At 43.6% G+C, this 26777-nt stretch overlaps 1 protein-coding gene across 4 annotated transcripts in view; it reads right to left on the bottom strand.

Moving 5' to 3' along the window:
* Positions 1-26777, bottom strand: part of LOC138453172 (cysteine-rich venom protein-like) — a 281590-nt gene that overhangs the window by 44771 nt on the left and 210042 nt on the right. For all 4 annotated transcript variants that reach the window (XM_069605764.1, XM_069605766.1, XM_069605767.1 and 1 more), the window contains exon 7: positions 16745-16833. In XM_069605764.1, the coding sequence (XP_069461865.1) occupies positions 16745-16833 (89 nt within the window). The remainder of the gene's footprint in view (positions 1-16744; positions 16834-26777) is intronic.

The following is a 26777-nucleotide window of genomic DNA, read 5'->3' as shown; positions in this document are numbered from 1 at the left end:
TCCATCAAGGAAAAATTACCCTTATTTAGGGACCGTCTATACGTGCCCAAGAGGGAACTACAACAACAAATCATTTCAGGTTATCATGATTCACTGACTGAAGGTCACCCTGGAATCCCCAAAACCGTAGCCAAGGTGAAACAGAACTTTTGGTGGCCTACCTGGTGTAAGGACATCATCCAGTATATCCAGTCCTGTGGTATATGCGCACAAAATAAATCGCAAAAACAAAAAACAGCCCATCTCCTTCAACCCTTGGACATTCCTCCTGCTTCATGGCACACCCTTTCCCTTGACTTCATTACTGACCTGCCTCCCAGTCAAGGATTCAATACCATTCTAGTAGTCGTTGACTTGTTCTCGAAGATGGCACACTTCATTCCTCTCAAGGGTCTCCCAGATGCATCCAGTTTAGCAAAAGTGTTTCTGGAAGGCATTGTTAAACTACATGGCTTCCCATCAGTTCTGGTCTCTGATCAAAGCAGCCAGTTTGTATCTAACTTCTGGAGGAAATGTTGTGCAATGGCACAAATCGACGTCCGACTATCCACCAATCACCATCCCCAAACGGACGGCCAAACAGAGACGACCAATCAAACACTCGAGCAATACCTACGGTGCATGCTGCACCACGAGGAAAGGAATTGGAAGGACTTACTATGGATAGCAGAATATGCTTATAACAATTGCTTTGATTCTAGCACAGGACAAATGCCTTTTTACACCCTTAATGGCAGACATCCACGTACTTCCGAACTAGACCTTCCAAATAGCTTGGAAATGCCAGCAGTGAAGACTCTTCACGCAACCATCTCTCAGGCTCTTAAAAACGCAAAAGAACATCTCACTCATGCCAAGGACAGACAATAGAAATTCGCTGATCAACACCGAAGAAGGGCTCCTGACTATCAAGTAGGAGACAAGGTTTGGTTAGCAGCTAGATTTGTACTCATCAAATGAACCCAGACCTTTCGTCCTTGATGTTTAGGACCCTATTCCATCAAGGCAATCATCAACCCAGCAGCCGTCAAACTGGAATTACCACCTAATCTGCAAATCCACCCGGTATTCCATGTCTCATTCTTGAAACCGGTGCAACCCGGTGCACAGGTTATGACACCACCAAAACCAATAATTGTTGACAGAGAACCAGAATTCGAAGTCAAGGAAATCCTGGACTCTAAGTACACTATGTCCAAATTATACGATCTCGGCGATTGGAAGGGGTGTGGAGCTCAAGATAGATCCTGGGAGCCCAGCGAGAACATCCATGCACCACGTCTGATCAAGAAGTTTCATCAGAATTTTCCAACTAAGCATGGGCCGAACAGAAGGACCACCATGGGAGGAGCCTTAGGGGTAGTGCTGTCACAACCCTTACCCCAGACCCCGACTGGCAAGTCCACTTGCCAGTTAGGATCAGGGCTCAGATCTCCATTAAGGCCTTGAAGGCCTGGCACCCACTCCCAAGACTCTCTTGGAGCCAGTCCTGGCCCGGAGGGGCTGAAGTCACACGGGGTGGTGGGGGGATACTTACCTCAGTTGGCCTGTCTTGAACCCAGCCCTCCTTTATTTTCAGGCTGAACATCCTCCATAGGCAACATCCAGGGAAACTGGGGAGAAGATTCCGGCAACCAACCCGGGCTGAGTGGCGTCACCGTGGATACCAGGTGAGCGTAACAGAGGATCCCTGAAGGTTTACCCTTACATCTGAGATCCCCTTTCACATGGTCAGTTGACCCACAAGCATAACATTTACCAAATGTCTTTATGAATGGGGGTTTGTCTGACCTCCTTCTGGTTTGGCAACAGGAGGTACACTAACCTGATTCGGTTTCCCTGGTGGCTTACCCTTGTTATGTTTGGGGCCCTCTTTTGGATTGGAGGTATTAGAATTCTCTTTGGTATCTTTCTTGTACTGCTTCCCCTCATCCTTTTCTGAGCTACCCCAGAATCCTTGTGAGTAGCCCTGTTGGCAATCCCCAAGTCAGCAGCCCTTGCTAACTTCTTTGGATCAATTTCCTTAGAGTCAGCCAAGTGCTGTCTCAGCTCAAGAGAGCAGGCATCATAAATAGATTCCAAAATAAACAGATTTATCATACCTTCATAAGTGTTCCCTCTGTAACTTTAAACCTATCCATCTAAGTTTTTCAAACATTCAATCACCCAGGTAGCCCAAGGGGTACCATCATGCTTTTTGAGGCTTCGAAACCTCTTAAGATACTGAGAAGGGGTCTTCACAAATCTAGCTATCAAAGCTAGCTTCACAGTTTCATACTCCTTTCTGTCTATATCCTCCAACTCCATTACCACATCAGTTGCAACAGGGGGTAGCCTAGAAAAAAGCCAAGGAAACAACTAATTCCATGCGATGTCTTGAATTCCATGGTTATATTCAAAATCAGCCTACCAATCCAAAATATCAAGCTTAACCTCATACATACTTACTGCTTCTTTGGGCATGCATGGACTCTTAGGACTGGAAGACCTAGAAGACTCTGGGAGAGAACCAGTTTCAAGAGAAAGGTTTTTCATTCCAAGTACATAGTTCAACTCCATCCCTCTGAGTTTATATTCTTGATGTTTGGTTTCAGTTTGAGCTTGGATTCTTTTAAACTCTAACTCAAGTCTCATTCTTTCTAAAGAGACACATTCAGGACTTAATCTTGGATCTGGTCAGGTTCCTGTGGTCAAAGATTGAGACCTATGAGCAGGTAGAGGTAAGACAGGGCCTACATTCTGAGACTCTTCTGCCTCATCTAACTCATCACCTATATTAGAGATGGGCTCTGACATATTATCGTCCTCATCAACATTTTCTACATTTGCTGCAAGTGTGGAGGTTTCAGACCCACTCCTCAGACTTTGGTATTCTAACAACTTTTCTATCAATTCAACCTTTTTGCCTTTTACAGTGAGATTCCTAGCTTTCCGCATATCTCTCAATTGATCAATAGATAAAGTCACTAGGGTCTCCTGTCTGTAGATTTCCATATCAGTCATGATAAAACAATTGCTTAACTAGTGTTGCTTAGCCTTGGGAGGATTATGTGAACAAAGGTAAAAGTAGCACTCTAAATGTAACAAGTATACTTTATCCTCACCGCTGTACACCAGTGTTAGGCAGAATCACATGCAGTACCCTTTGGGAACACTACAGGCAATTAGGACTACAAGTGTAAGCACAATTTCACCTGTACTACACAGTAAAGTGGTAGCGATGGCTGAGCAGCTAGACTTATCTCAAGAGTTTAAGTGAGCAGTAGAACAAGTTACACAAAGAACCAACTAATACAGTGATTCAAACAAACATTTACTCAAGATTTTTTGGTAAAATAATACACATGTATTTACTCAGTCAGTTAGAAAACATTACACTAGCATAAGAAGCTCAATATCTCACACTAATAAACCACATAAATACAACCGCTAAGTTAATGAACAAGTTTATCTCCCCTGAAGTGAGAGCAAAATGGCACTTCAGATACTTGATAAAGGGGTAAAAAGAAAAGGTTATAAGAAAAGACAGCCCAAATACATTCATAGGCAGGGAAAAGGGTTTCAGTTAAGCAATTTTTCTCAATAGGCCTGGGCCAAAGTCAATGGTTCAGAGTCTTTGTATAGGATAACATAATTCTAGTAGATAACGGTTAAGTCTTTAGAGTTTAGAAGAATTTGGCTAGGTGAAAAGTTTGACGAATGTTTAGGGAAGCACAAGCCTTCGTAGTTGAGGAAAGTTTCACGCACTTTCTCGATGGCCGAAAAGATTTCCGGACCGCGTTTGGACAGTATCTTGTTAATGAAGAAGAGTTTTAGCTGAGGTAGTTGTTCCTGGCAGTTCGAGCAGATCTTGCTGTTCCTGAGCTTCAGTCGTGGGGACAAGAAGGAGGACGTTGGGAGGTTCCTGCAAAGCCCAGAGAGGAGGCCAAAAGCTTAGCAAGACCTCGGTCTAAGGTTTGTGTGCCTTAAAGACCACAAGCTGGTTTCCTTCCCTCTGGCTATCCAGTTTTCAACAGCACTCTGATGAAAATTTGACCATATGAGGACCGTTTCCAGGTGTCTTGCGAGTTGGTTGTTCCCACCAAACTCAAGGGAAGAAGTTAACCTTGAAGGGCTTCTCTGTAGATGGAGTTTCAGGCAATTTGGACCTGCAGCAGGGCTTCACCAGTCATCCAGGAGTTGCAGCAGTCCTCTTCCTTCACCTCGTCTTTGGTTCTTTCTTTCCAGTGGTCGACTCTGCTTTCCAAGTCCCAGAGACCTGCTTTATACAGTCTTCCCCCATTCATTCCAGGCTGGCTGTCACTCACACAGCAGGGTGGCTGTCCTTGCCGGACAGCCTGCCGGCCAATCACGCCAGAGTGCATTCAGGTGTCCTAGGAGACTAAGCACAGGGAGTTTCGGGCACCTCCCTCACATCCTGTCCATCCCAGACCCTCAGACGCCAGAGCAGGGCTTCAGCACTGAAGCTTGCCAAAGGCCACCGGACAAAAGGACCAAACCTGATTTGGTGGGCAGAGTTAAACACAAGAAGGACTTTTCCTAAAAGAAATGGCGAAAAAAGATGACCGGAGTCTGTTTTTACAGATAGGTCGGGGGCACCATATTGAAAAACATGGCTGACCTGATTTTTAGCTACCGTTGTTAACGGTCAGGAAAAATCTTGGTAGTTGATCTAAACCACTGCCACCAGCCATTTAAAGTAGGAAAAGGTAACATTTGACTGTTACATGAGTGTTCTAACTCAGGGGAATCTAGGCAACCCCTCCAGCACTCTATAGGGAGATAGTGTGTGCTGGGTCAGTAAATTTAAAAAGACTAGAAACGTCAATTTAACTTTACATGCTCTGGGAGACAGTAGTTAGTCCCAGAGAAGGTATTTAACCCTTGGGAAGTCTGAAAGACATCCCTGTGTCACTGCAATGGAGGTTCTGTGTGACACACAGAAAAATAAGATGCCTATGGAGTTGTGTTAAAACTCCATAACCAAAGAACACAACATTAAAACACACACCAAAATACATGGAATAGTGGGAAAAAAGACTCTCACTCTTCCCAGGTAGAAAAATCAAATCCTAGAAATCCAGCAAAGTTGCTGGGGGTCTCAAAAGGTAAGGGAAATTGGCACATTTTGAGAATTCTCCCTAACACCCCGGCAGGGTCACCATCCCTCCCTGGAGGCAAAAGCTGTAACACAGCGCAGCCACAGCTCCAGAACGGTCGGGGTGAAGTTTATGGCCATGGAGGCCTGTATCACATGTGGGTCGATGATCCCCAAGTCCAGTAGTAGTCCCACGGAGCCCCATCAGGGTCCCCATCCCTCCCTGAAGGGAAAATCTGTAACGCAGTGTAAAGACCTCATGGTGGCAACAGTAAAGACAGCCACAAGTGATCACAGTTCAAGGGCATTTTTTAAACTGGAAACACAGGGTGGAAAAATGCCTTATCTAAACCTAAATCTACGATGGGAGCAAGCGCCGACCATCAAAATAAAAATAAGGCAGGCCTCCTTTTGTCTTGTCAAAGTAAAAAGGCCTACACTAAGAAAAACCTATTGCCAAACCCTTACAACAATTTACAGAAAGAGTGTGGGATAGGGTTTCAATAGCGAAAGAGGTGTTCACAAATAATAAGTCAAGATTTGATTACCAGTATTCTCCCTTCCCCACTTTTTCAACATGGGACTAGGTGGGTCTCCTGAGCACAGCATGCACTCAAGCTTTCCCCAGCACAAGCTGACGTTTTCATGCCAGCCATGAGGTGTGCCGATGGTTAGAGTCTCTTGGTCTAAAGAAAAAGTCTCTTGCCCTCGAGCGTCTGATATTCTCAACAAACACAAAAGCTCTGTTCCAAGTATAGCTTTGGGGGCGGCTTCAACCCTAGGTTCCCCTCTTCCTAGCGCAGACCCCTCACAGTCTTATTCCACAAAATAGACCAAACAGTTCCTTTTCTCAATGAACTTTGGGTGATTACTTTTCACCCCTGGATCTCCCTTTGCCGGGCTCGGACCCCAAATATCAAGGGGGCACTTTGCTTCCCCTTGTCTTAGGATACTTTTCGGTTTCATGAATCTTAATGTTCTTTTGAACAACTCTTCAGGGTTCACCGCTGCTTGTCGGCTGCCCTCTTCCGGGTTCCTCCTGACAACGTATCCCTCACTGTAGACATCCCGCGATAGGGTTCACTCTTTCCTACACACTATTCATGCTTAATTTCACCATGTAGGATTCATTTCCCTTCGATTCACGATCATCTGCCAGTCAAAGACATTCCACTGTACGGAGGATTTGACAGGACCCCCATTTGACCACTTTGACCCCGTTTCACCTTTTCCTAAGGCCTTCTGGTTGCTGTAGTTCATTAACAGGGTAATCGCTCAGCGTTTCTCAAGTGAACACCTGTGTTGTGTTTGTTCCTGTTAGGCTGGCTTTCCCCTTTTTCTTATGTCAGCAATTTCTTGTTCCTTCAACGTTCAATTAGCAGTTTGCTACTTTCGTTCAACACAGTCGGTTTCTTTATCGGCTCTCCCCTGGACTCACCGGCTGTGAAGAACTGCTTTGCTTTCTTGTCTATGGAGTTAAGGCCAGAACAAACCAGGCCATGCATCTCTCCTCGGCATTGGCTGTCAGCGGAGGAGGCTTCCGTGTACCGTTGATATCTGCTGGAACACACAATGGCTATTGTCTGTGGACTTACGATTCCTTCTCTTGAGGCTTCACGGGTCTCTGTTGATAAGGGCAATGTCACTTCTCCCCTTGGTATCCTCTCGACTCTCGCCATCGTTTGCCTCCTTTTAAACTGCCGCACTGAGTTAGCTCTCGCGTCATGCGATCTGCCTTGCGCCTCTCGTGCTCTCGTGCTCCGCCTTTTATCCCTCTGGGATATGGAAAGGGCCTTCGGGTGTGTGTGATTCTGGTCAATAGCCTGACTTTACCAGATCCTTTTATTGGGACATGTCATATAAAGGGTCTGGTGTTAGTCTGTTGTCTTTCGAGTTGTACAAAAGTGTTTTGGTGGAAAAAGGGGGGCAGTGTTTGGGAATATATATATGGTAGAATGGGTGCATACCGCATCTCACTCGTCGGTGTCCCACTCCCCAAGGATCCCCCCTCCAGGGGATCCTACCGCACTGGTCACCCCCCAGGAACTGGATCCAAAAGTGACGGCTGTGTCCTGGCCACCTGGTTGACAGATCACTGGGGACTAGACAGGGAGACACCTTCAGGTTTCTCACAGCAACCAGGCCAGTGCTCCAGGATGGTTGGGGGTGATGTCCCCGGCCTTGAGCACCTGTCTCCTATGTGGGTTAACCATCCACAAGCACAGTGACAGTCCCAGGAAGCCCTGACATGGTCATAATCCCTCCCTGGAGGGAAAAGCTGCAACGCAGTGCAGCCAGTGCTCGACGATGGTCAGGGTGAAGTCCCAGGCCATGGGCACCTGTATAACATGTGGATTGACCGTCCCCAAGTCCTGCAGCGGTCCCAGGGAGCCCCGGCCACAGAGACTTGCGACCTACTGTGTGACTGCGTGTTGACATACTGCTCATCACGGAAACTCGGTTAAATGACAACTACAAAATCACAATCCACAGCTGCCTTCCCGACAACCTCAAGTGATATTATCGTTAATGATATGATATTATATGATATGATTGTTTAGTGCTCACAGGTACACAGGAAACAAAAAAAAGGAACAAACAGGACTTTCAATAGCATACAAAGAAATGAAATATTTTATTTATATTGAGCTTGTACACAAGTGTTTCAGAGCGCAACCAGGCAAAAAGGGAGGGGAACAAGAGAGAACAAAAAAGAAAACAGCGATCTTACTAGGACCAATGACGTTTAAGAAAGCACATGTGCATGGAAAAGGGAGACGGGGGAAAGTACATGGAAGGTGGGGAGTGGAGAGCGTGGAGCAGTCGAGAGAAAACATAAATGAATATTAAATGAAATAAATTATAAATAAGGGCGATAAACCATGGTAGTGCAGCCAGCAAGTGGCAGGCGAAAGTTTGTCCAAAAGGTATATCTGATAAGTGCAGAAGAAAAGTGGTAGGGGGACTGTATGGATACAGATACAGAACCTTAGTGCAGAGGGTGCCCTGGAGGCAGTGCAGGAAGGTGGCAGGGTGAGCAGGTACCTGAGCCCGAATGACAGAGGGTGGCCAGGTGCACAATGCCAAGAGAAGAAACAGATCAACAGGGGAGTAGGGGGGGCAAAGGCAGAGGCAACGAGGAAGGTCTTGAGATACTTCCGGTACTGGAGATGGTTTTCCTTAAGTTTCAAGGTGGCCAGGAGGCTGTTCCAAAGGGATGCACCAGCCGAGACAGAGATCTACCCCCAGCTCATTTATTTGCAAAACTACTTAACCTGAGGGAGGAGAGGAGTGAAGGGCTCGAGAGGGGATGTATTTACAGAGGGATAGTTGAAGGTATTTTGGACCCAGGCCCCAGAAAGCATTGTGGACAATGCAGAGGGTTTTAAATGTAATCCTTGCATCCACTGGGATCCAATGAAGGGATTTCAGGGCTGGAGAGATACGACCCCAGTGCTTGAGGCCAAGGACATATCTTGCAGTCCTGTTCTGGATTAGTTGTAGAGGGCGGAGGGGAGGCAGGTAGATTTAGAAAGAGGTTGTTACAGTAATCCAGTCTTAGAAAGAACCAGAGCTTGGGAGACAGTGAGCTTTATAGGGAAGGAGAGGCAAGGCAGATTACCTCTAAGGAGGTGAAATATAGTTATATTTTTGAATACATCAGAGATGTATGCGGAAAGTGTAGAGTCAAAGATAACCCTGAGGTTCTTAGCCGCGCAGCTGGAGGTAGGAGGTAGGAGGAGGGCCAAGGGAGGCTGGCCAGAGAGTGAGAGTGAGAGGAAAGGATGGAGATGGTGAACCAATAAGGAAGATCTCAGTCTTGTTGGCGGCAAACCAGTTTAGAATGGCGATTAGACAATCAGAGATGAGAGAAGGAGAGGAGGAGGCTGAAGGAAGCCTGAAAATTAGTTGGGTGTCGTCAGCATTGCACGGGAAAGTTGAGCAGAAAATGGAGATGCAGTAAGCAAGAGTTGCCATGTATTGGTTGAAAAGCCAGGGCGAGAGGTTAGACCCCTGGGGGACCCCACAAGTGGAGAGGGAGATAGAAGATAGGAAGGACCCAAGTTGTACCTGGGAGGGTCGATCAGAGAGAAAAGAAGTCAGCCAGGCCAGAGCCTGATCAGTGATACCCAGGTTGTCACAGAGACGATTGAGCAGGGTGTTATGGTTGACCGTGTCGAAGGCAGAGGAGAGATCAAGTAGGATGAGGACAGAGGGAATGTTACAATCGAGGTTGGAGAGCAGGTCTTCACGGATGTTCAGGAGAGCAGTTAACATGCTTCTGGCAGCTCTGAAGCCAGATTGGTGGTCATGGAGGGAGCCAACATAGTCGGAATGGAGATTAAGCTGAGAGACGGCCAGCTTTTCCAGGAGCTTATCCAAAAAGGGAGTAATGGAAATAGGGCAGTAGTTTGCCGGACAAGATGGATCAACAGTGGATTTCCTGAGGAGAGGATGCACAAGGGAGAGTTTAAGAGGGGAGGGGAAAGAGCCAGAGGCAAAGGAGAGGTTGCATAAATCGGCAAGGGCCGGCACAAGGGTGTCAATGTGGTCCTTAATGTTTTTAGAGGAACCGGGATGGACCTGTTTTTATGAGGTTTTCATTGATCAGACTTCAAAGAGTTCGGCCGTTAGATACTGCAGAGATGTGGGCTTGTATGTGGACTCCCTTTTTAGAGTGAACAGCAAATCATTGCCTTTGGAGCAGGCGGCAGGCCAGTTTGTCAGAGGATGAGCAAGAAGCCCTCCATTTCCTCTCCACTGCCCCACACTTCCGTTTAAGTGTAGCTAGGTCAGAGTCATACCAAGAATTGCACTTGGCTTTGGACCTCAAACGGATCATCATGACGGGGGCAAGAGTATCAAGAGTAGGAGGAGTAGAGAAGAGAGAGGGCTGTGTCAGGGTGTGAGTCAGCCTTGGGTGGAGGAGGGGGGGAGAAGGATGCAGCAAAGGCCTCAACTGACACTCGCTTCATGGGCCAGATATCCAAGGAGGTGGGTGGCAAACCAGGAGTGGACTTGGCTTGGGGGGAGGAGATGGATAGATGAGATGAGAGAAGAGGAGGCAGTGATCACTCCAGGAGAGAGGAGTGGTAAAGGGAGTAGAGAGGGGGGCCGAGTGAGAGCACCTGAATATAAAAACAGACAAACTACTAAGCATCTGAATCCCTAGTCCATCACTTGACAGTGAAACCCAAAACAAACCTCAAATTCATGCTGGTTTACAGGCCACCTATACACAATGCAACATTTGTTGACACCTTCATAGAAGCCATTACCAACCTATCCATCAAACATGAACACCTGATAATCCTAGGAGACTTAAACATTTGTTTGAAGAAGAAAACGCAAACTCACAAAAGCCACTAATCGAACAACTCAAGACAATTAATTCAGACACAGCATAATACATGCTTGATGCAATCTTCGCCAACAAAAACCTTATCACCACTGCACCACTGATTCAGATCCCCAGGAAGGGACAAGAAAAAATAGGAATATCCGATTTAGCCCTGCTCTGGATTAAATCATTCGTAACTGACAGAACAGAAACTGTCCTGATAAGATCCTACATATCCACTCCACAGGACACCAAAGGTGGAGTTACCACAAGGATCGTCTCTTCAATATCTACCTGTCTCCATTAATCAAGCTCATCAAAAGACATGGATATAGCTGCAACAACTATGCAGCTGACACACAAATCATCTACAAAATCGAAGATGCACAAGAAGAGAAATGATGAACACAGACTCAAACTCATCCCGGGAAAGACAGAAATCATGGTCATAACTAAAAACCAGGAAAACAATCATTATATCCCATGGCCCACAGAACTAGGAACAACGCCCACACTATCAAAAATATTCAAAAACGTTGGAGTCCTAATGGACAACAAGCTAACTCTAGAACCACAAGTAAACACAATAATCAAGAAATGCTTCTTCGTCCTACACACAATAAAAAGGATCCTATCATTCCTCTCCTTCACCCATAAAACACTTACCATCAGAGCCCTCATGTCCTGAATGAGAGAGGAGTCCTACCAACTGCTTGTACCTTGGGTGCGCTGCATACATGTCCTTTAACATTAACAATTCTATGTGGCCCAGGTGCGAACCAGCAGAGGATTCCATAAGAATCTACTTGTTTTATATCTGTGTGGAAATCTCATGCAGGTGTAACAAGTTTTGTTCTACCAAGAATCGAGGTGTAAAGCACAGCGAAAATGCACATTTTGATGTGTTCTCCTCCTAAATCTTGGTACAACACGAACAGAGCTGGAGTGCAAAATGAAGGAGAAAAAGACTTACGCCTTGCGTTTAAGCATCAGTTTTGCACGCTGCTCATTGTAAAATGACCCCCATCAAGCCCAATATATCCATAATACAACAAACATCACTGGGTTTATTATTTGGTTTGGTTTTATTGATATTTTCATAACTTTTTATGTTAATTTACACTATGTATATGGTGGAGGTATGTTGAAATGTCTGTGAATATGGGTATCACCCCATTACCGCGCATCAAAAAATTCAGGCCGAAAATGTTGACTTTTTTACTGCAACTTTTAAAGCAATGATATGTGGGGGATTGGTTAGGGTAATACATATTGTGAGGGGAGTATTTAGATGGTCGTGGGGGTCTCTCCCCACATATAATTGAATTGAAATGTGCAAAAAGAAAAATAAGATTCTGCATTTTCGTATTTTATATTCACAGTAATCACATAAATCGTGAATATGTGCTGCATACTACAAAATAATACTGGCCAAACATAGCCTTGCGTTTGTCCAGTTTTCTAGCTATTGGATCATGATACCCTCTGGGATACATAGGCAATAGATTAGTATAGGAGAAAAAAAAACATTGATCGTCATAAAATAAGAAGCAATGCTGGAGTTGATTGGGACTCAGAAAGAGTGTTGATATCTGGAGACTACTGTGACAGGAAGGTCAGTGACTCTAACAATATCCAACTGAGCTGAGGTTTTGTCGAAAATATGTGAACAACCATATCTTGCCTGCAGCCGAAACATGGATACATATATTTCCTTTAAGAGGAGGAAGCAAGATGATATTTAAAGAAAGATCATGACAAGATAAGAGTAATAGCTGAAAGAACAGAAAAAGGTAGAATGTTAAAAAAAATGCCAGAGACGGAAGAGCAAAGAAGTGAAAGCGGGTGTGAAGATAAGGGGGACAAGGTATGTAGATTCAGCAACAATAAAGATGAAAGGTAAGGGGCAAGACCATTGATGAATTTAAAAACAATGCAAAGAAAACTAGAAACAGGTGAGGAAAGAGAGCATAATTAAAGCCTGATTGAAGCTGGACAAAGCCATAGGCGAAAGAAATTGGGGAACAAGTTTGATTTGGCAAAACCCAAAATGAGGCAAAAAATGAATGTGAAGACCCGAACTCAGAATACAAGCAGGCATACAAGGACATGTCTACACATTGTTGTGGAATATGACAATCACTCCCTCTTCAGGGTGTGTACCAGGGTCAGTGATACCGAACCAGCCCGAGCCTTTGCAGGCCCAAACAAAGAGAGAGCTTCAGTGAGGGCTATGGGCGGTTACCAGCCCGGTGTGCCCACAAGACAAGGGTGTAATAGCTATTTAGAAACTGAGTTTTGTCCAGGGTGCAAACAGTTTTATTTTTTTTATTTCCATGGGATAAAGGTTCTGCTCTTATTGCACGAGCCCAGTCTGCACAGGAAATAAAACCAAGATGGCTGCTGCCATAGAAAATAGAGATAAAATGTAGTCCCTTTTATTATTCCTTTTCGGAAGCCTAAAAAGAAGGGAGGCTAAGCAAAGACACAATCTGTGCCTCCAGGAAAATTGATGGGGTAGAAAGGAGAGGGTGACTCACGGATGAGGAGGCGTTGGAAGGGGCTTGGGGAGAGACTGGTGGGTGCATCTTGGAGTGCCCAAAAGATGATGGTGGCACCTGGGAAAGGTTCACTGGTGGCTGGAATAATGCAAACGGTACACTGGCAGTTCTCAACTAAATTTACTGATGGCAAGTTTGTTACTGCCAATGTCTACTGCTTCTTCCATGCTTCTAATCATGTCCGTAATATAGACTTACAATAGGGGCCACTTGTTCTGATTCTTTTTCTGTTAGAATTGAACAGAAAAAGAATCAGAACAAGTGGCCCCTATTGTAAGTCTATATCACGGACATGATTAGAAGCATGGAAGAAGCAGTAGACATTGGCAGTAACAAACTTGCCATCAGTATTATTGTTCAGCCAAATTCCAAGCTTGGGGGTTAACTCAGAGTAATTACTTTGGGCTGATAAATTGATGAATTAATACCAGAAGAAGTACCACCAGCAGTTATTCCTCTTTTCCCCAACTGAGTGTATGGGACTTCATAATGGGCTATAACCATAACTTGTAATATTCTGGATTAACCTTGATTACAAATTGCGGAATTGGAAAACGCATTTTGTGTAAATAACACAAGTAATCCCACCAATCTCATTATAGAGACCTATATATCCTGTATGAGGTCTGGGTTGACAGCTCTGTGGTTTAGCCATCTCCTCTGAGATGAGGCCAGCTTGCACTTCTCAAGAATTAAATACCAGTATGGCCAACTCAGCCCTTCCAGTAGCAATACATTGTGAACCATTAAACTGAGTGTTAATAATTGCTATTAGAAATCAGAGAGATCTGCAGGAAGCAGGATATGAACACTAAGTAAAACCTATGTTTCTACAATCAGGTTTTAAGGTAAATTGTGAAAGACAGTAGATATGAGGACTGGTAAACCTGTGAACAAAATCCTGATCTTGTGAGAATATGTCTTATAATGAAACAACTACAATTACAGAATTGCGTTTCTTGAAGTAAGTGAGAAAAGGGAAATTACTTGCATGAAGAGATGGCTTTCAAGAGATTAATTTAGTTATAGCTGACAACCCTACTTCTGGATAATGAAAGAGGAACAAGACTTGAACCTTCAACAATGTTGCCTCAATCTCATGAAACGTGAGTGGTGCTTCCTCATTCACTAATGCAAGAATGAGTATGGGAGGAAATACTTCCAGGGAGAAAGGTGTTAGAATGGTGTTGACTTAGTGCTTCTGGAGGATGACATCGTGATACATCCAGGATTCTGCTACAATTCAAACTCAGACGTGGCTAAACACAGGAGCCGAGTAAATACCAACCAGCGGTAAACTAGAGACTGACAATGTCATATTCGAAACAGTTGAAATATCTGTGAACTGCAGAATGGTGGATCATGGGACTGCCTGGAAATAACTGGAGAAGAGCTATAGACTGATGATATATAAAGCCCCTCACATATATCCCTGGTATTTTGTTCCTACTAAGGAAGAATGTGTCAGGGTTCAGCAGGCCTTTTCAGATAAAATCAAGCTGGTTTACGCCAAGATTAATAGCAATATTGCCTTGGATACGCCGTTCATTCCGGTTGAGTCCCTGAGAAACAAAGCTCAGAATACCTTTAAGTTTAATCCAATTTCCGTGCCTGAGTTGGAGAGTGTGCTTACGAAAATGCACCACTCAACCTGTTCTGCATATATATTTCCATCCAAGTTTATTTTGGGTAACCTCAAGTCATTTGCCCCTTTTCTTTCGTGATTTACCAATGCAACTTTTCTTCACAAAACTGTTCCAGACTCTATAAAAGATGTCTTGGTAACTCCCCTGCTAAAGAAACCTGGAGAGAACCCCAAAGTGTATATCAATTTGATATATATTTCTAATGTCCCTCTTTTACTTTAAATGATGGACAACATTGCTGTGATACAATTTCAGGAGCACTTACATCATTCTGATATCCTGCATCCTAGACAGTCAGGGTATCGATCTAACAACGGCACTGACAGTGCCTGGTTGGATCTTCAGACTCAGATGCTAGGTGTCATTGATAGGAGTAAGACTGCTCTGCTGATGCTGCTTGATCTATCAGCAGCCTTTGGTCTTCTTGATCATGAGAAGCTCCTGAGAACTCTATCCAGTATAGGAGGCTGCTCCGGGGAGGCCATAGACTGGATTAGCTCCTTCCTTACTAAAATCTGCTGGGGTCATGGTACCTCTGACCCAGCACAAATCACGTGTGGAGTTCCACAGATTGCATGCCTCTCGCCAGCCCTCTTCAATGTCTATATTCAACCTCTTTGTGACTCACTTAAGAAAATGGGGGCACAAATTACAAACTACGCTGACGACACCCAATTGCTGATTGAACTGAGCAGTGATTACTCCAATTATGCTAATAAGATATCAAGAATCTATAAGGCTGTAAATTGTTGGATGTCAGCAAAATGGATGTGCAAAAACAGAGCTCCTAATTTGACAGGGCAACACAGTCGAGGGCTAAACCTGATCCCAAATGCTCATGTTTCACTATCTAGGACAACTGTATCAATGTGCTAGATAGAGTCAAAACTATTGGTGTCATTTTTGAGTCCTCCCTTGGTGATGACACCCACGTTGATAGCACAGTAAAAAAAGTAAAAGTACCATTTGAGGTATTACCCAAATTGACCTTTTACAATTGAATTTTGCACAATTGACCTAATTATAATGGTCCTAATTGACCTTCTGCAAAATAGACCTTAATATTATTTTAGTTATTTTATATATGTATTGGGTTGGTTTTGGATTATAAATAATATAAGGGGATTGGGTGGAGGGTTTCAGGGGTTTTTGGATTGGGTCGGGAGTTCCGGGGGTTTCCCCCCCACATATATGTCCTAATTGATCTTCTAAATTAGCTCAATTCTCCCGAGGTCAATTCATCCGAAGTCAATTGTGAAAAGGTCAATTAGTATACAACCCCATTTGAGACTACTAAGGTTAGTCAAAACTTATGTCTCCACAAAAAAGTGCAAAACCTTGGTGAGGGCAACAATCATGCCCAGCCTGTACTATTGTAATGCACACTTGAACTGCCCCAGCAAAAATTGCATCAGCAAACATCAGATGCTGAATAATGATGCTGCCATATTGTAAAGCATGTACCTATAAGAGAGCACATCTCTGTTTTTAGCAAAGAACTTCATTGGTTGTCTGTGGCATCTGGAATCTGTTTTAAGATTAACACTCTCACTCACTAATGTCTCTATGGGTCGGCTCCATCTTACCTCAAAAAGAGTCTTATACAACAAACTCCTTGTAGGTCTACAAGATCTTGCAATAAACTGCATCTAATATGCCTTACAGCAAAACGAGCAAGGGGGAGAGGTCGCTCCTTCCATGTCCAAATAGCAATTGCTTGGAACAATCTGTCGGCTGACTTGCATAAGGAAAGGAACATATTTACATTTAAGAAACTCCTAAAGACCTCCTTGTTTGAATAAATGTTTTTATGTCTGATACCCTGTACTAATAAGATATGCCCTTGGTGTTGCTGTGCGCCCTAATGCCTGCAGGCTTTGGTGTGTAACAAATAAACAAAACTGAATTAAAATAAATAAAGCTTCAGTAGCACTCAGTGAATATATAAAGCATACCAATGACAGAGTACGGATTGAATGTGTAAAGAGTTCGATATTTCATCTAAACATAGCTATACATAATTTCACAACACTAAATTTGCAAACATTGGTATCTTTAGCATTCGCATTTAATTAATGAATAGTATTTGGAATCTTACTGCATAGGCCCTCATCACAGTGTGCAGGGCACTTTTGGCATGGTTCGCCAGCTTCATATGGTGTATCTGTCCTTGAATAGTCATTTCCTCTGAAAGTATTTGAAAGGAAATGTGAAAAGTAGGCAACATTTCAGCAACACATTGAGCAACAGGATGCTACAGACATTTGAGCAATATGTGATAAAGCCTTTCCTTTTTTTCTTGAATCTAAAATTGCGTTTCTGCACACTGCATTATTATCTTAAATACATTAATTTCATTCTACAACATATTTTATTGAAATATAATGTAATTCCATGATTTTAGATTTCAGATTATTCTAACTCTTTGTTTTGTATATGCATAGGTGTCATCTGATCACCATCAATGCAGCTTTGGCTTCAAGTTATGTTATTTTTTATTTTTTATTTGTGCATTCAGTTTTAATCAAAACATTACACAATGTTTTATATCATACATAATTCATACCAAATTCACTTTAACGCTAACATTTCCCAAGTTAAAACTAATTCATGTAAAAAAATACATATCAAAAATGTAATATCAAAATGTCATCACTATACATTAAAACCTGACCCTGCTCATTCTACTAAACCAATCTTTTTTAGAAAACGCAATAAGGCTCAAATCACAGCTAGAGAATGTGTTGTACAATAACATTCCCATAACACATCAGTCAATATAAAATGTGTACAGTTCATAAAACGCCAGAACTACTCAATCCGTTCCTCGTGCAATTTCTCACAATATGATTCACCATCCTTATTACAGTAATGACACAGGTAGTCTAGTTCCCCATTTTTCCCCAACTGTGTACGTTTTTCTTAGTCCGCAGCAAATTTAGTCTAAACCACATATAGCTATTTCTGTATTCCAAACTCTGCAAATATGGAGCCATACCCCCAATTGTTTATGAACCAGAGCTAAATCGCCAGAGGCCTTATATTTCACAATTTCTGCACAGGGCTGACACCAATCCATTTGGTATATTTTCTTTCTTTAGGGCTAGCATACTCTCAACCTGTGAGATTTTTGTGAATTCTGTGCTGATTCATTAAATTCAGCACACAGAGAGAAAGCTACAGGATCTTTGAACTTTTAACCAGTAATAATGCCAAATTTCAATTCTATATAATCCAGACATTTTCCCGCTTGGACTGGGTAAAAAGTAAGTCACTGCCTGTCACCTTTGGCCTTGGACAAAAGTTGCCAAATAGAACGGGGATCTCTACTACAGAGTGCGGCAAACATATGTTGCCACTGAGTATTCCTATGGGAGAATCTCCTTCTGTTCAACCAGTTTCTGTATTCACACGTAGACCTCTTGATCCTTGCCTCCAACTCCCATCCAAGGCCCCCAGAATTTTTAATGAATCGAATGTCCCTTCACATTAATCGGCTACATAAATATCTTGGGGCTCCTTCGTTATTGGTCATGTGTTGGAAATAATCCATAACAAGACCCAGAAGAATGGCCCCCATCCCATGTCTAAACCCCATTTGGAAGTGTTTCAAAATTCCCTTTTGTTCTACCCAGGCCGTCAGATCTCTAAAAAACCAAAGAAGCAACCATGTTTGTCTCAGCGTCTAATAACAATATTGGCCGGTAGCTGAAAGGATCTAATTTACTCCCCTTTTTATATACAAGGATGGTCAGGACTTCAGGCCAATAATCTAGAAGGTGATGGGCTGCCAGTGTCTCCTTAAATAGTGTAAATAGCCAATTTGACCATATAGTTGTAAGCAATTGTAAAACCCGTTTACAAAAACCTCCACGACCCGCAGCTCTAGACTCTTTTACATTTGCAAGCCTGATATATTCTCTATGAAATATTAGGGTGCAGGACTCTTGTTCTAATGGGATATTCTTTCCTACATAAATGGGTGCAAATAGACCTTCAAAATGCTTTACCCATGTCAACTCCTGAATAGGATTTTCTTGTGCACTTAATTGAAAGTCCTCTTGATTATTTCTAATAGTTCCCACCCCCATATTCATTATGCGCTTGAAACATTTTTCTCCATTTTGTCACCACACCCTAATTTTTAGTTGTTTAATATTACTTTTTAGATCTTTGTTTCATTTTCTTAATACAAGCATTCCTAATGTTAATCTGGCATTGTCTCTTAAAATGTTCCTAACCTGGATCCACATATCCCTTTTATATTGTTGGATATTATGGTTATATACAGGGCACGGAATTGACCGCTTAGCTCTCAAGTTTTGAACATCCACATTTCAATTACGGTGCAAGGGCCGGGAAACGTACTGGGGTCAGCCGAGCTTCTTTTTCCTTGCATGGAACCTGCTCAAGGTACGTTTCTATGTTTAAGTTAAAGTTGCTTATATTCCTTGGCCTCCAAGATAAACAATTGTTTTTTTTTTTTAGACTTGCATTTCTGTCCAATTTTTTTTTACCATCACCGTGGCTCCACTCAGAGATGGTAGCATAAAAAAAAAGTATGGTCTGTATACTTAATGTCCAAAACAGGTGCAATGCTTATATAGTCGTTCTGTAACATATAATATATGATATGATATGATATGGAATTTATAATGTGCCTCTACACAAGTGTTTCAAGGCGCGACGAGGCAAGGGAGGGGGAACAAGAGGAAGACAGACAGCGATCCTACTAGGCCAGGTGTCATTCAGATCGCGCAAGTGCATGGGAAAGTGGAAGGAGGAAGAGGGAAAGTGCAGTACACGGGATAAAAGAATAAATAGCGCCAGCAGGTGGCAAATGCAAGGGTAAGTGCAGACATCAGGTGTCAAGTGCTGGTAGTGGGATTGTAGGGATACAGAAAACAGTCTCCTAGGGCGGGGTTTGCCAGGAAGGCAGTGCATATATAACATCTAGCCGTCTACCTTTCTGTGCCCAGGTCCATGTAGACATCCCCAAGTGGTCCCCAGGTCAGTTTTTGATTTAAACATATGAGATTCCAATCTTGTAGGACCTTAGACAATATGTTTTCACTTTCGTTCTGTTGATGCTGATATTTGGACAAAATCAATCCTGTACTGTTAATAAGAGGTACATCTCACAAGCAGTTGGCATTGAAATCGCCCATGAGAACTACCACTCCAGTTCCATGGGATACATACCAAACGTCCACTATGACCAAGGCCCATCACTGACTCATTCCAATACAAATCTACAACTAGAATGTGACATTTCTCTCTTTTAATACAAGCCAGGACAGATGGGATGCCCACTATGGAATCATCCAACACGGAAATATGTGTTGCCCAATAAGTATTTATTGTCGACATTAATCCAACCTTGGGTCAGGCCAACTATCCTTGAATGGCATTTTGTACTAATGTGAATAACCATCAAAACAAAGGGGAAACTGGGAGAATGTCTACTGGAAACAAACCAATAGACAATGTTTTAAATGAATACTAATCTCTGGTTTACCCACTATGTGTTTAAACCCCTGCGAGTTCCAGGACAACACGTTTAGAACGTCAGTCTTATTAAAAACCCGGACAAATCGGCATAGTTTAGGAAAACCTCTTAGTTAAACATTCCAGCACCCATGACCAGTGCTGGTTCTTCTGATTTGCTGACATTCCGGTTGTTCTACTTGTATTTTGTGGATTAGGATAACACGTAATACTGCATCTGCGGGACTAATTAGGAAGGCATGCGAGGACCTACTGGTTCAAAAGGTGATCCAAAAAATCTTCTTGTCTTATAGGGCAGATATCAAATCCCTTGAGGCTTAAATCATCTGCCGCCTGAAGCATGTTCAGACGAACAAACCTCGATGGAATGCCCACTTTTACTATGTCCACACGTCGTGCATCAATAAAAGGAACTAGGGCAATATCCGTTGTTAACACAGGTTGTCGTTTTTTCGACCCCCTTAAATAGAGCAAGAAGAGAATGCCTATTCAAGGTCAATTGCCCCTCGCCTTGAAAAATCACTTCCAGGATAATATCTGGCTCCTCAAAAGTTGTTCCTTGCTCCTGTGATGAAGATGACAAATGGTGTAATGTTGGTGGCTTATTAAACTCATTCATTCTGCTGTGAGGCCACATGGGTAAAAGCAAGAGTTCATGAGATGTTGACGTCCCTAAATTCCTTGAACTACTCTTAACCTTCTTCCTTTTCTTCCTACTTTTCCTCTCACTACTCGGCTCTGCCACTTGTACTTCCACAATTGGTGTAGGAGAATTTAAATTGCCTCACTGAATAAGGGATATAATCTACCCTTGTTTTTAGTATTATTGTTTGGGCCCCAATCCTCTTAGGAATGTACGTGAGGAGTTTTATTTGCACTTTATTTTTGGTTTTTAATTCTGTATTTTCTTCACCATCTGTGCAGCTGTGGAAGAAATTAGTTGACTATTTAATACCACCACTGATTGTTCTATTTGAGACATAGGAAGATACAGGGCGTCTTTCTCACCTTGAAATGGGAGATAACTCAGCCTCAGCAACTTTTGGAAAACTGACTCTGAAGGTGGGCAATCTAAAATGATTTCAGGGATTGGTGTTTGTCTACTACTCTCTCTCCAATTCACATCTTTCCACTTGAAACAATAATTCTCGTAATCTTATAACCCACTGTGATGCTGGAAATGCCTTATGGATGGACAGGGCCTCCTAGTCCCTGTCCTACCACTTTTCTGTGTGTGTTGTTTCTGTTTTCTGCAACTGAGATCCAGCCTGGACCTGGCAGTGCAGCACTTCATGTTTTCTGTTTGGTGGACAACACGCATGCGATACCCTTATGGCACCCATTGGTGGGGATACACCCTTGTTCCTCTTGTGTGTTTGTATGCACCTGTGAGTTGCCCACAGAGCAGGATATGAGCTGGTGGCAGCTACATGCTGATTTGGTAGTGGCTCTGAGTGTCCAACATGTGTTCCCTTTCCTCCTGTCTCGTTGTTGGGTGGAAATACCACATATTGCTATGCGGCTGCCTCCTGTCAGACTGACTGGAGCCTTCTCTGGGGCTGTGTGTTGTGGGTACACCCTAGGGGTGGGACCTGTGTGGGACCTGTGTGAATGGAGTTGGGAGTCAACGTGTCTGGTTTCTGTGTGAGTGACACAATTAATGAGACATTCCTGACTGAAACTGACGTGAATGCGGTGTAGTGTGCTGACCCTAATCCACATTCTTTGTTATGGTTGTCTGGGTGGAGTGATCCTGCATCATACAACCGAACCTGTACGCCTTTGTTTGTATGTAGGGAAACAAGGATTGTCAGAAGCCAGTCTGGACATCCCAAAATACTCAGTTTCCGCTGCACTGAAGTCGACAAAAACTAGATACAGTACAGGATTACCCCTTCTAACGGCTTTCTGTATCAACATGTCAACCAACCAGATGTTAGGGGCTGTACTTGACCCGGGCGGAAACCAGTTTTTGTTGGGTATAGCAGCTGTCTTTCGTCAACCCAACTCTGCATAACCCTCAGGTCATAAAAAGCAAACAGCTTCCCTGTCACATCAAGGAGAGAGAAACAGGGAGCATAATGGCCTGCTGCCACGTCCTGGTTATCACATCATCTCTACACACTTTATCAAAATTAATGTTTAATATGCGGCCCATATGCTTGGGTTGGCTTTTAATACAAGGTTGGAAAGGCCAATAGGCCCAGGTGCTCTAGATCCCTTCAGGTGAGTAAAAGTATACATGTGCTCGATATCGAAGGTAAATTGTCAGTTTCCCCCGCCAGTAAAACCACTCTCCCCAGTAGTTAAAGATACACATTTCAATTTTATATAATCAAAAAAATGTTCCCGTTTGGACTGGTTTTAGAATAAGTCGCTTCCTTTCCCCTTTGGGATTGGAAAAAAGTTGCCAAATAGTACGGGGATCTCTACTACAGATTGCGGCAAACATGTGTTGCCATTCAATATTCCTATGGGAGAATCTCCTTCTCTTCAACCAGTTCCTGTATTCACACTTAGGCCTTTTGATCCTTGCATCCAATTTCCATCCAAGGCCCCCAGCAATTTTAATTCTTCGAATGTCCATTTGCATTAATCGCTTGGCGTCTCGGATTTCTATGTCAAAAGCACTCTTGTATTTAAGATTATGGATAACATGATGTCCCCGACCAAGAGACCCAGAATCACAAGCGAGCAGCCTCAATCGGTCACCTATTTCGTTTACACCAGTTTTCGCAAACAGACACAACTCGTACCCAAACAGCTGGTAGGCCACCCTGGAGTCCTTATCAACATTCTTTGAAGTCTAGCTTATTTGGTTACCTGCATGATTTGCTTCCACATCCCCTCCACTAATTTGACTTAGTTGTAAATCACTCAAATTCAAAGTCAACACTAACAAAGAATGGTCACTGTAGTCGGTATCACGTACCACGAGGGACAACATTTTCTCTGCACAGAGGTTTCTTATGAATAGGTAGTCTAATGTGGACGTTCTTCTGCCCATTTGCCAGGTGCACTGGCCCGGGCAATCACCTGATGTTCTACCGTTGAGCATCAACAACCCCCACTCTTTCAAAAAGGACACCGACTGGGGCCCCTTACTATTACCCCTGTTTTTGATCATCACACTAGTTGGATAAACAAATCTGTAGGAGCCCCCCTTCTCAGGGTCCCCGCACTGTGCATTTAGGTCTCCGTCTAATATGATAGAATCGTGGCCAGGTGTAATCAGCAGGTCTACACAGATAGTATCAACAATGTTCAGTATGGCTTCCAGATTTTATACAGCAGGGGAAACATATACATTTAGCAACAACATGGCTGTTTGCCCCCACCCCACATCCAACACTACCTCAATAGCCAAAACATTTGCAGTACTAAAAATCAATCTGGATCTCTGGACTGATATATTTTGTCTTATTCCGGTGATAATGCTGCCAAAAGGACACCCACGTATATCCCAGGCAGCCAATTCCTGGTAAAGAACATATCCCTCCATGTGTATAATTTTTGTGAGCCACGTTTCTTGGAGATATATGATATCATATTCATACTAAAGAGGAAGCAAGCCTTTTGGTTCCAAGAAGTGACTGTTGCCCCTGGTGTTCCAACACGCCAATTTCAGAGTTAATTTGGACTCCACTCGTTGCCTCAATAAACCAATCCCAACCCAAGGCATCATCCAAGGTTTCAGCGAGTGCCAGCCCCCGCCCTGCGATGCCAGAGGTAGCGTCAACTCCAATGCTTTTTACAAGCTGCTAGGTCAACAAAGCCCCAGCTTGTTTCACGGGGGACACGTGGCATTGGAAATCTACAAGATAGCCCGCATCTGTGAGGGCTGGTACATTGGCAGTGTGGTACAATCAATCGGGACAATATTTCCCCCATTTAAGTCAACAGGTTCTACGAAACTAAAGTCGGCACACCAGCAAAGCAGCAACCTTTTTACAAAACACAAGTCGGATCTATTTTTGCATTTGTCTGTAAAGGTTAAGGGACCACAGCCAAACGTGGAAAGGATTTCACATCAGGAGCAGGAGCCAAGTGTGCAGGACTGACACCTGTTAACGGTTGAATTGGGAGTGGCAGCAGGCTTGGGCCAAGTGGATTGAATGCAACCAATGGGCCTGCTGACATCGCTTGCCTAGATGACGTCGCTCGATCGTCCAATTCCACGGGTAGTGATGCTACTTTATTTTCCACAATAGGTTGGACGCTCTGGGCCCCCTCCCCAATTAACCAGTTTTTAAAGGTCGTGGAATTTAAAGGTTCAGCCATAGGCAGTGGCGATGACAGAGATGGGGCCCTTATGGAAGTTACAACCTTTACATTGTAGGCCTCTCTGCAAACAGTCTTTCCATACTAATCATATAGATAGAGAGCTCTGCCTGCTTTTCATCTGTGGGGTTTATTTCTGATGGGGGAGTGGACTGGTTGTTGCTAGAATAAACAGTGATGTCAGGGTTAGTCTCCGCTGATACAGTATTGGAAGAGGGGGGCATATTTACCCCTGCCCCTGTAAGCGCTGGTTAAACGATACAATGATTCTTCCCCGTTTCTGCACTTCCTGCAAAATAACCCCACAGAGTTTTAATCTAACTTCACTGCAAAGTGTAGAACACCCATAGAATTATTACTGGTGTCTGTGTCATTTGTTCCTCCGCTACTGCATGTTGAGTTCTGGCGACCATCTTCGCCAGCAGAGTTTGGAAATGAGCTTGGTGAGGCTGATAGTCACAGACTCTCTTCTTGAGGTAGCGGAGGGCAGGGTTGATCAGATATCAGGATTGGTATATTGTTTGATGCCTGACTTGTGGTGCAAGCTGATAAAACTACATTCACAGTGCTAGTAACTGTTACAACTTGAAGTGAATAACAACGCTCAAGGAGGTTAATTCTTATTGATATCACCAAAATCTGAGTTTGTGCCATTAAAAACTTCAACTCGCTCTTTCTTTCCATTTTCAGCTATTTTAGATGTGACACCTTGATCAAGGTGTGAATAGTCCATAATTTTACCGGGGGCTAAAGGAGGTATAGGTTTAATAAGTGTTGCTCCATGGTCTGGCCTAGGGGAGACACCTCCTTGTTCGGCATCATTCATTGAGGGTTCATCAGAGAGGGTTACCACCTTAGCATAGGGTTTTCCCTTTCTGAGGTTATAGTTTCTGGTTTTGCATGTGAACTTTCCTGGCATTGTTTGCATGAATTTCCGTTCTGGCATGCAGAAAATGGTTTTTGCCTGGGGGCCAATAGAAATTTAATAGACCCAGGTGCCGCATCACGCAACATGGAAAACCGTATTGTAGTTATACAGTTTAATGGAACCCACCCTATTGAAACAGAACACATGGGGGATCAGTGACGACTGGTGTCTGGTGGTTAGCCAGTTACCTTATTGATGAAGTTGAGCAGTAATGTCCTTAAGTCTCCAACCTCCTGATCGTGGGGAGCGAGGCACCAAAGCCCCAAACACCAAAACACTCTGACAACACTCTCCATGCTTCGCAGTTTGTGGTGACTCCTGGGATTGATCTGTTTCATGTTGTTTAAAAGGCCAGTAGCGTTATTTACAAGAGAAACATTCCCAGTGTGGCGCCGTGGTCCTCGACACCAGAATACCCAAACATTCTGGCAACACACTCTGCACAGCATGCTTTGCGCTGACTCATGGGATTTATCTGTACCACATTGTTTAAAGGGCCAGTAGCATTATTCACAAGAGAAATGTTCCCAGTGTAGGGCTGTGGCCCACCACACCAGAACACCAAAACACGCTGGCAACACACTTTGAGCCATGTTATTGAACCCTCAACCAACCTATGGCCCAGCCCAGTTGTCCTTGTCCCCAAGGCAACTTCCCAGGCAGCTACCGAGTATTGGCGCTTCTGTTTGGACTACAGAGGAGTCAATACAGTCAACAATAAATTATTATAATGAAGCACACCCACCCATCGCTGAGGGTGGATGGGCTTGTGGACAAGATAGGTGCTGCCAAGTTTGTGAGCACCTTTGACCTCAAATCTGGCTATTGGCAAGTAGCTCTAACTGAACAGGCCAAGAAGAAAATGGCTTTTTCAACACCAGAAGGTCTTTACCAGTATTGGGTTACGCCTTTTGGGTTGAAGAACGCCCTTGCCACCTTCCAAAGATTAGTCAATCATGCTCTCAGTGGGTTGGAAGCCTTCTGTATGGGCTACCTGGATGACATTGCTGTCTACAGTTCCACCAGGGAAGAGCATTTGACATACCTGGATAGGGTGTTGCAGGCCATGAAAAGGGCCAACCTCACTATCAAGGCAACTAAGTGACAGATAGCACAGGTACAGGTTACCTACCTTGGTCATGAGGTAGAAAGGGGGTCAAATCCAACCTCTTCCTTGTAATGTACAAGCTGTACAGGACTGGGAGACTCCCTCTACTCAAACATGGGTGAGAGATGTTTTGGGCCTGACTGGGTACTACAGAAACTTCATGGCAGACTATGGCACCATAGCTGCCACTCTGACAGCTCTGACATCACCCAAACAGCCTAAGAAAGTTAATTGGAGTGGAGACTCTCAAAGGGCCTTTGATGGCTTGAAAGGAAAGTCTGTGCAGGGAACCGCTCTTGTGTGCCC

This window comes from Ambystoma mexicanum, chromosome 4p (assembly GCF_040938575.1).
Source record: "Ambystoma mexicanum isolate Mex_15411 chromosome 4p, UKY_AmexF1_1, whole genome shotgun sequence".
Classification (NCBI taxonomy): domain Eukaryota; kingdom Metazoa; phylum Chordata; class Amphibia; order Caudata; family Ambystomatidae; genus Ambystoma; species Ambystoma mexicanum.
The sequence above is the reverse complement of the archived record's forward strand: the minus strand, read 5'-3'. Positions and strand labels throughout refer to the sequence as shown.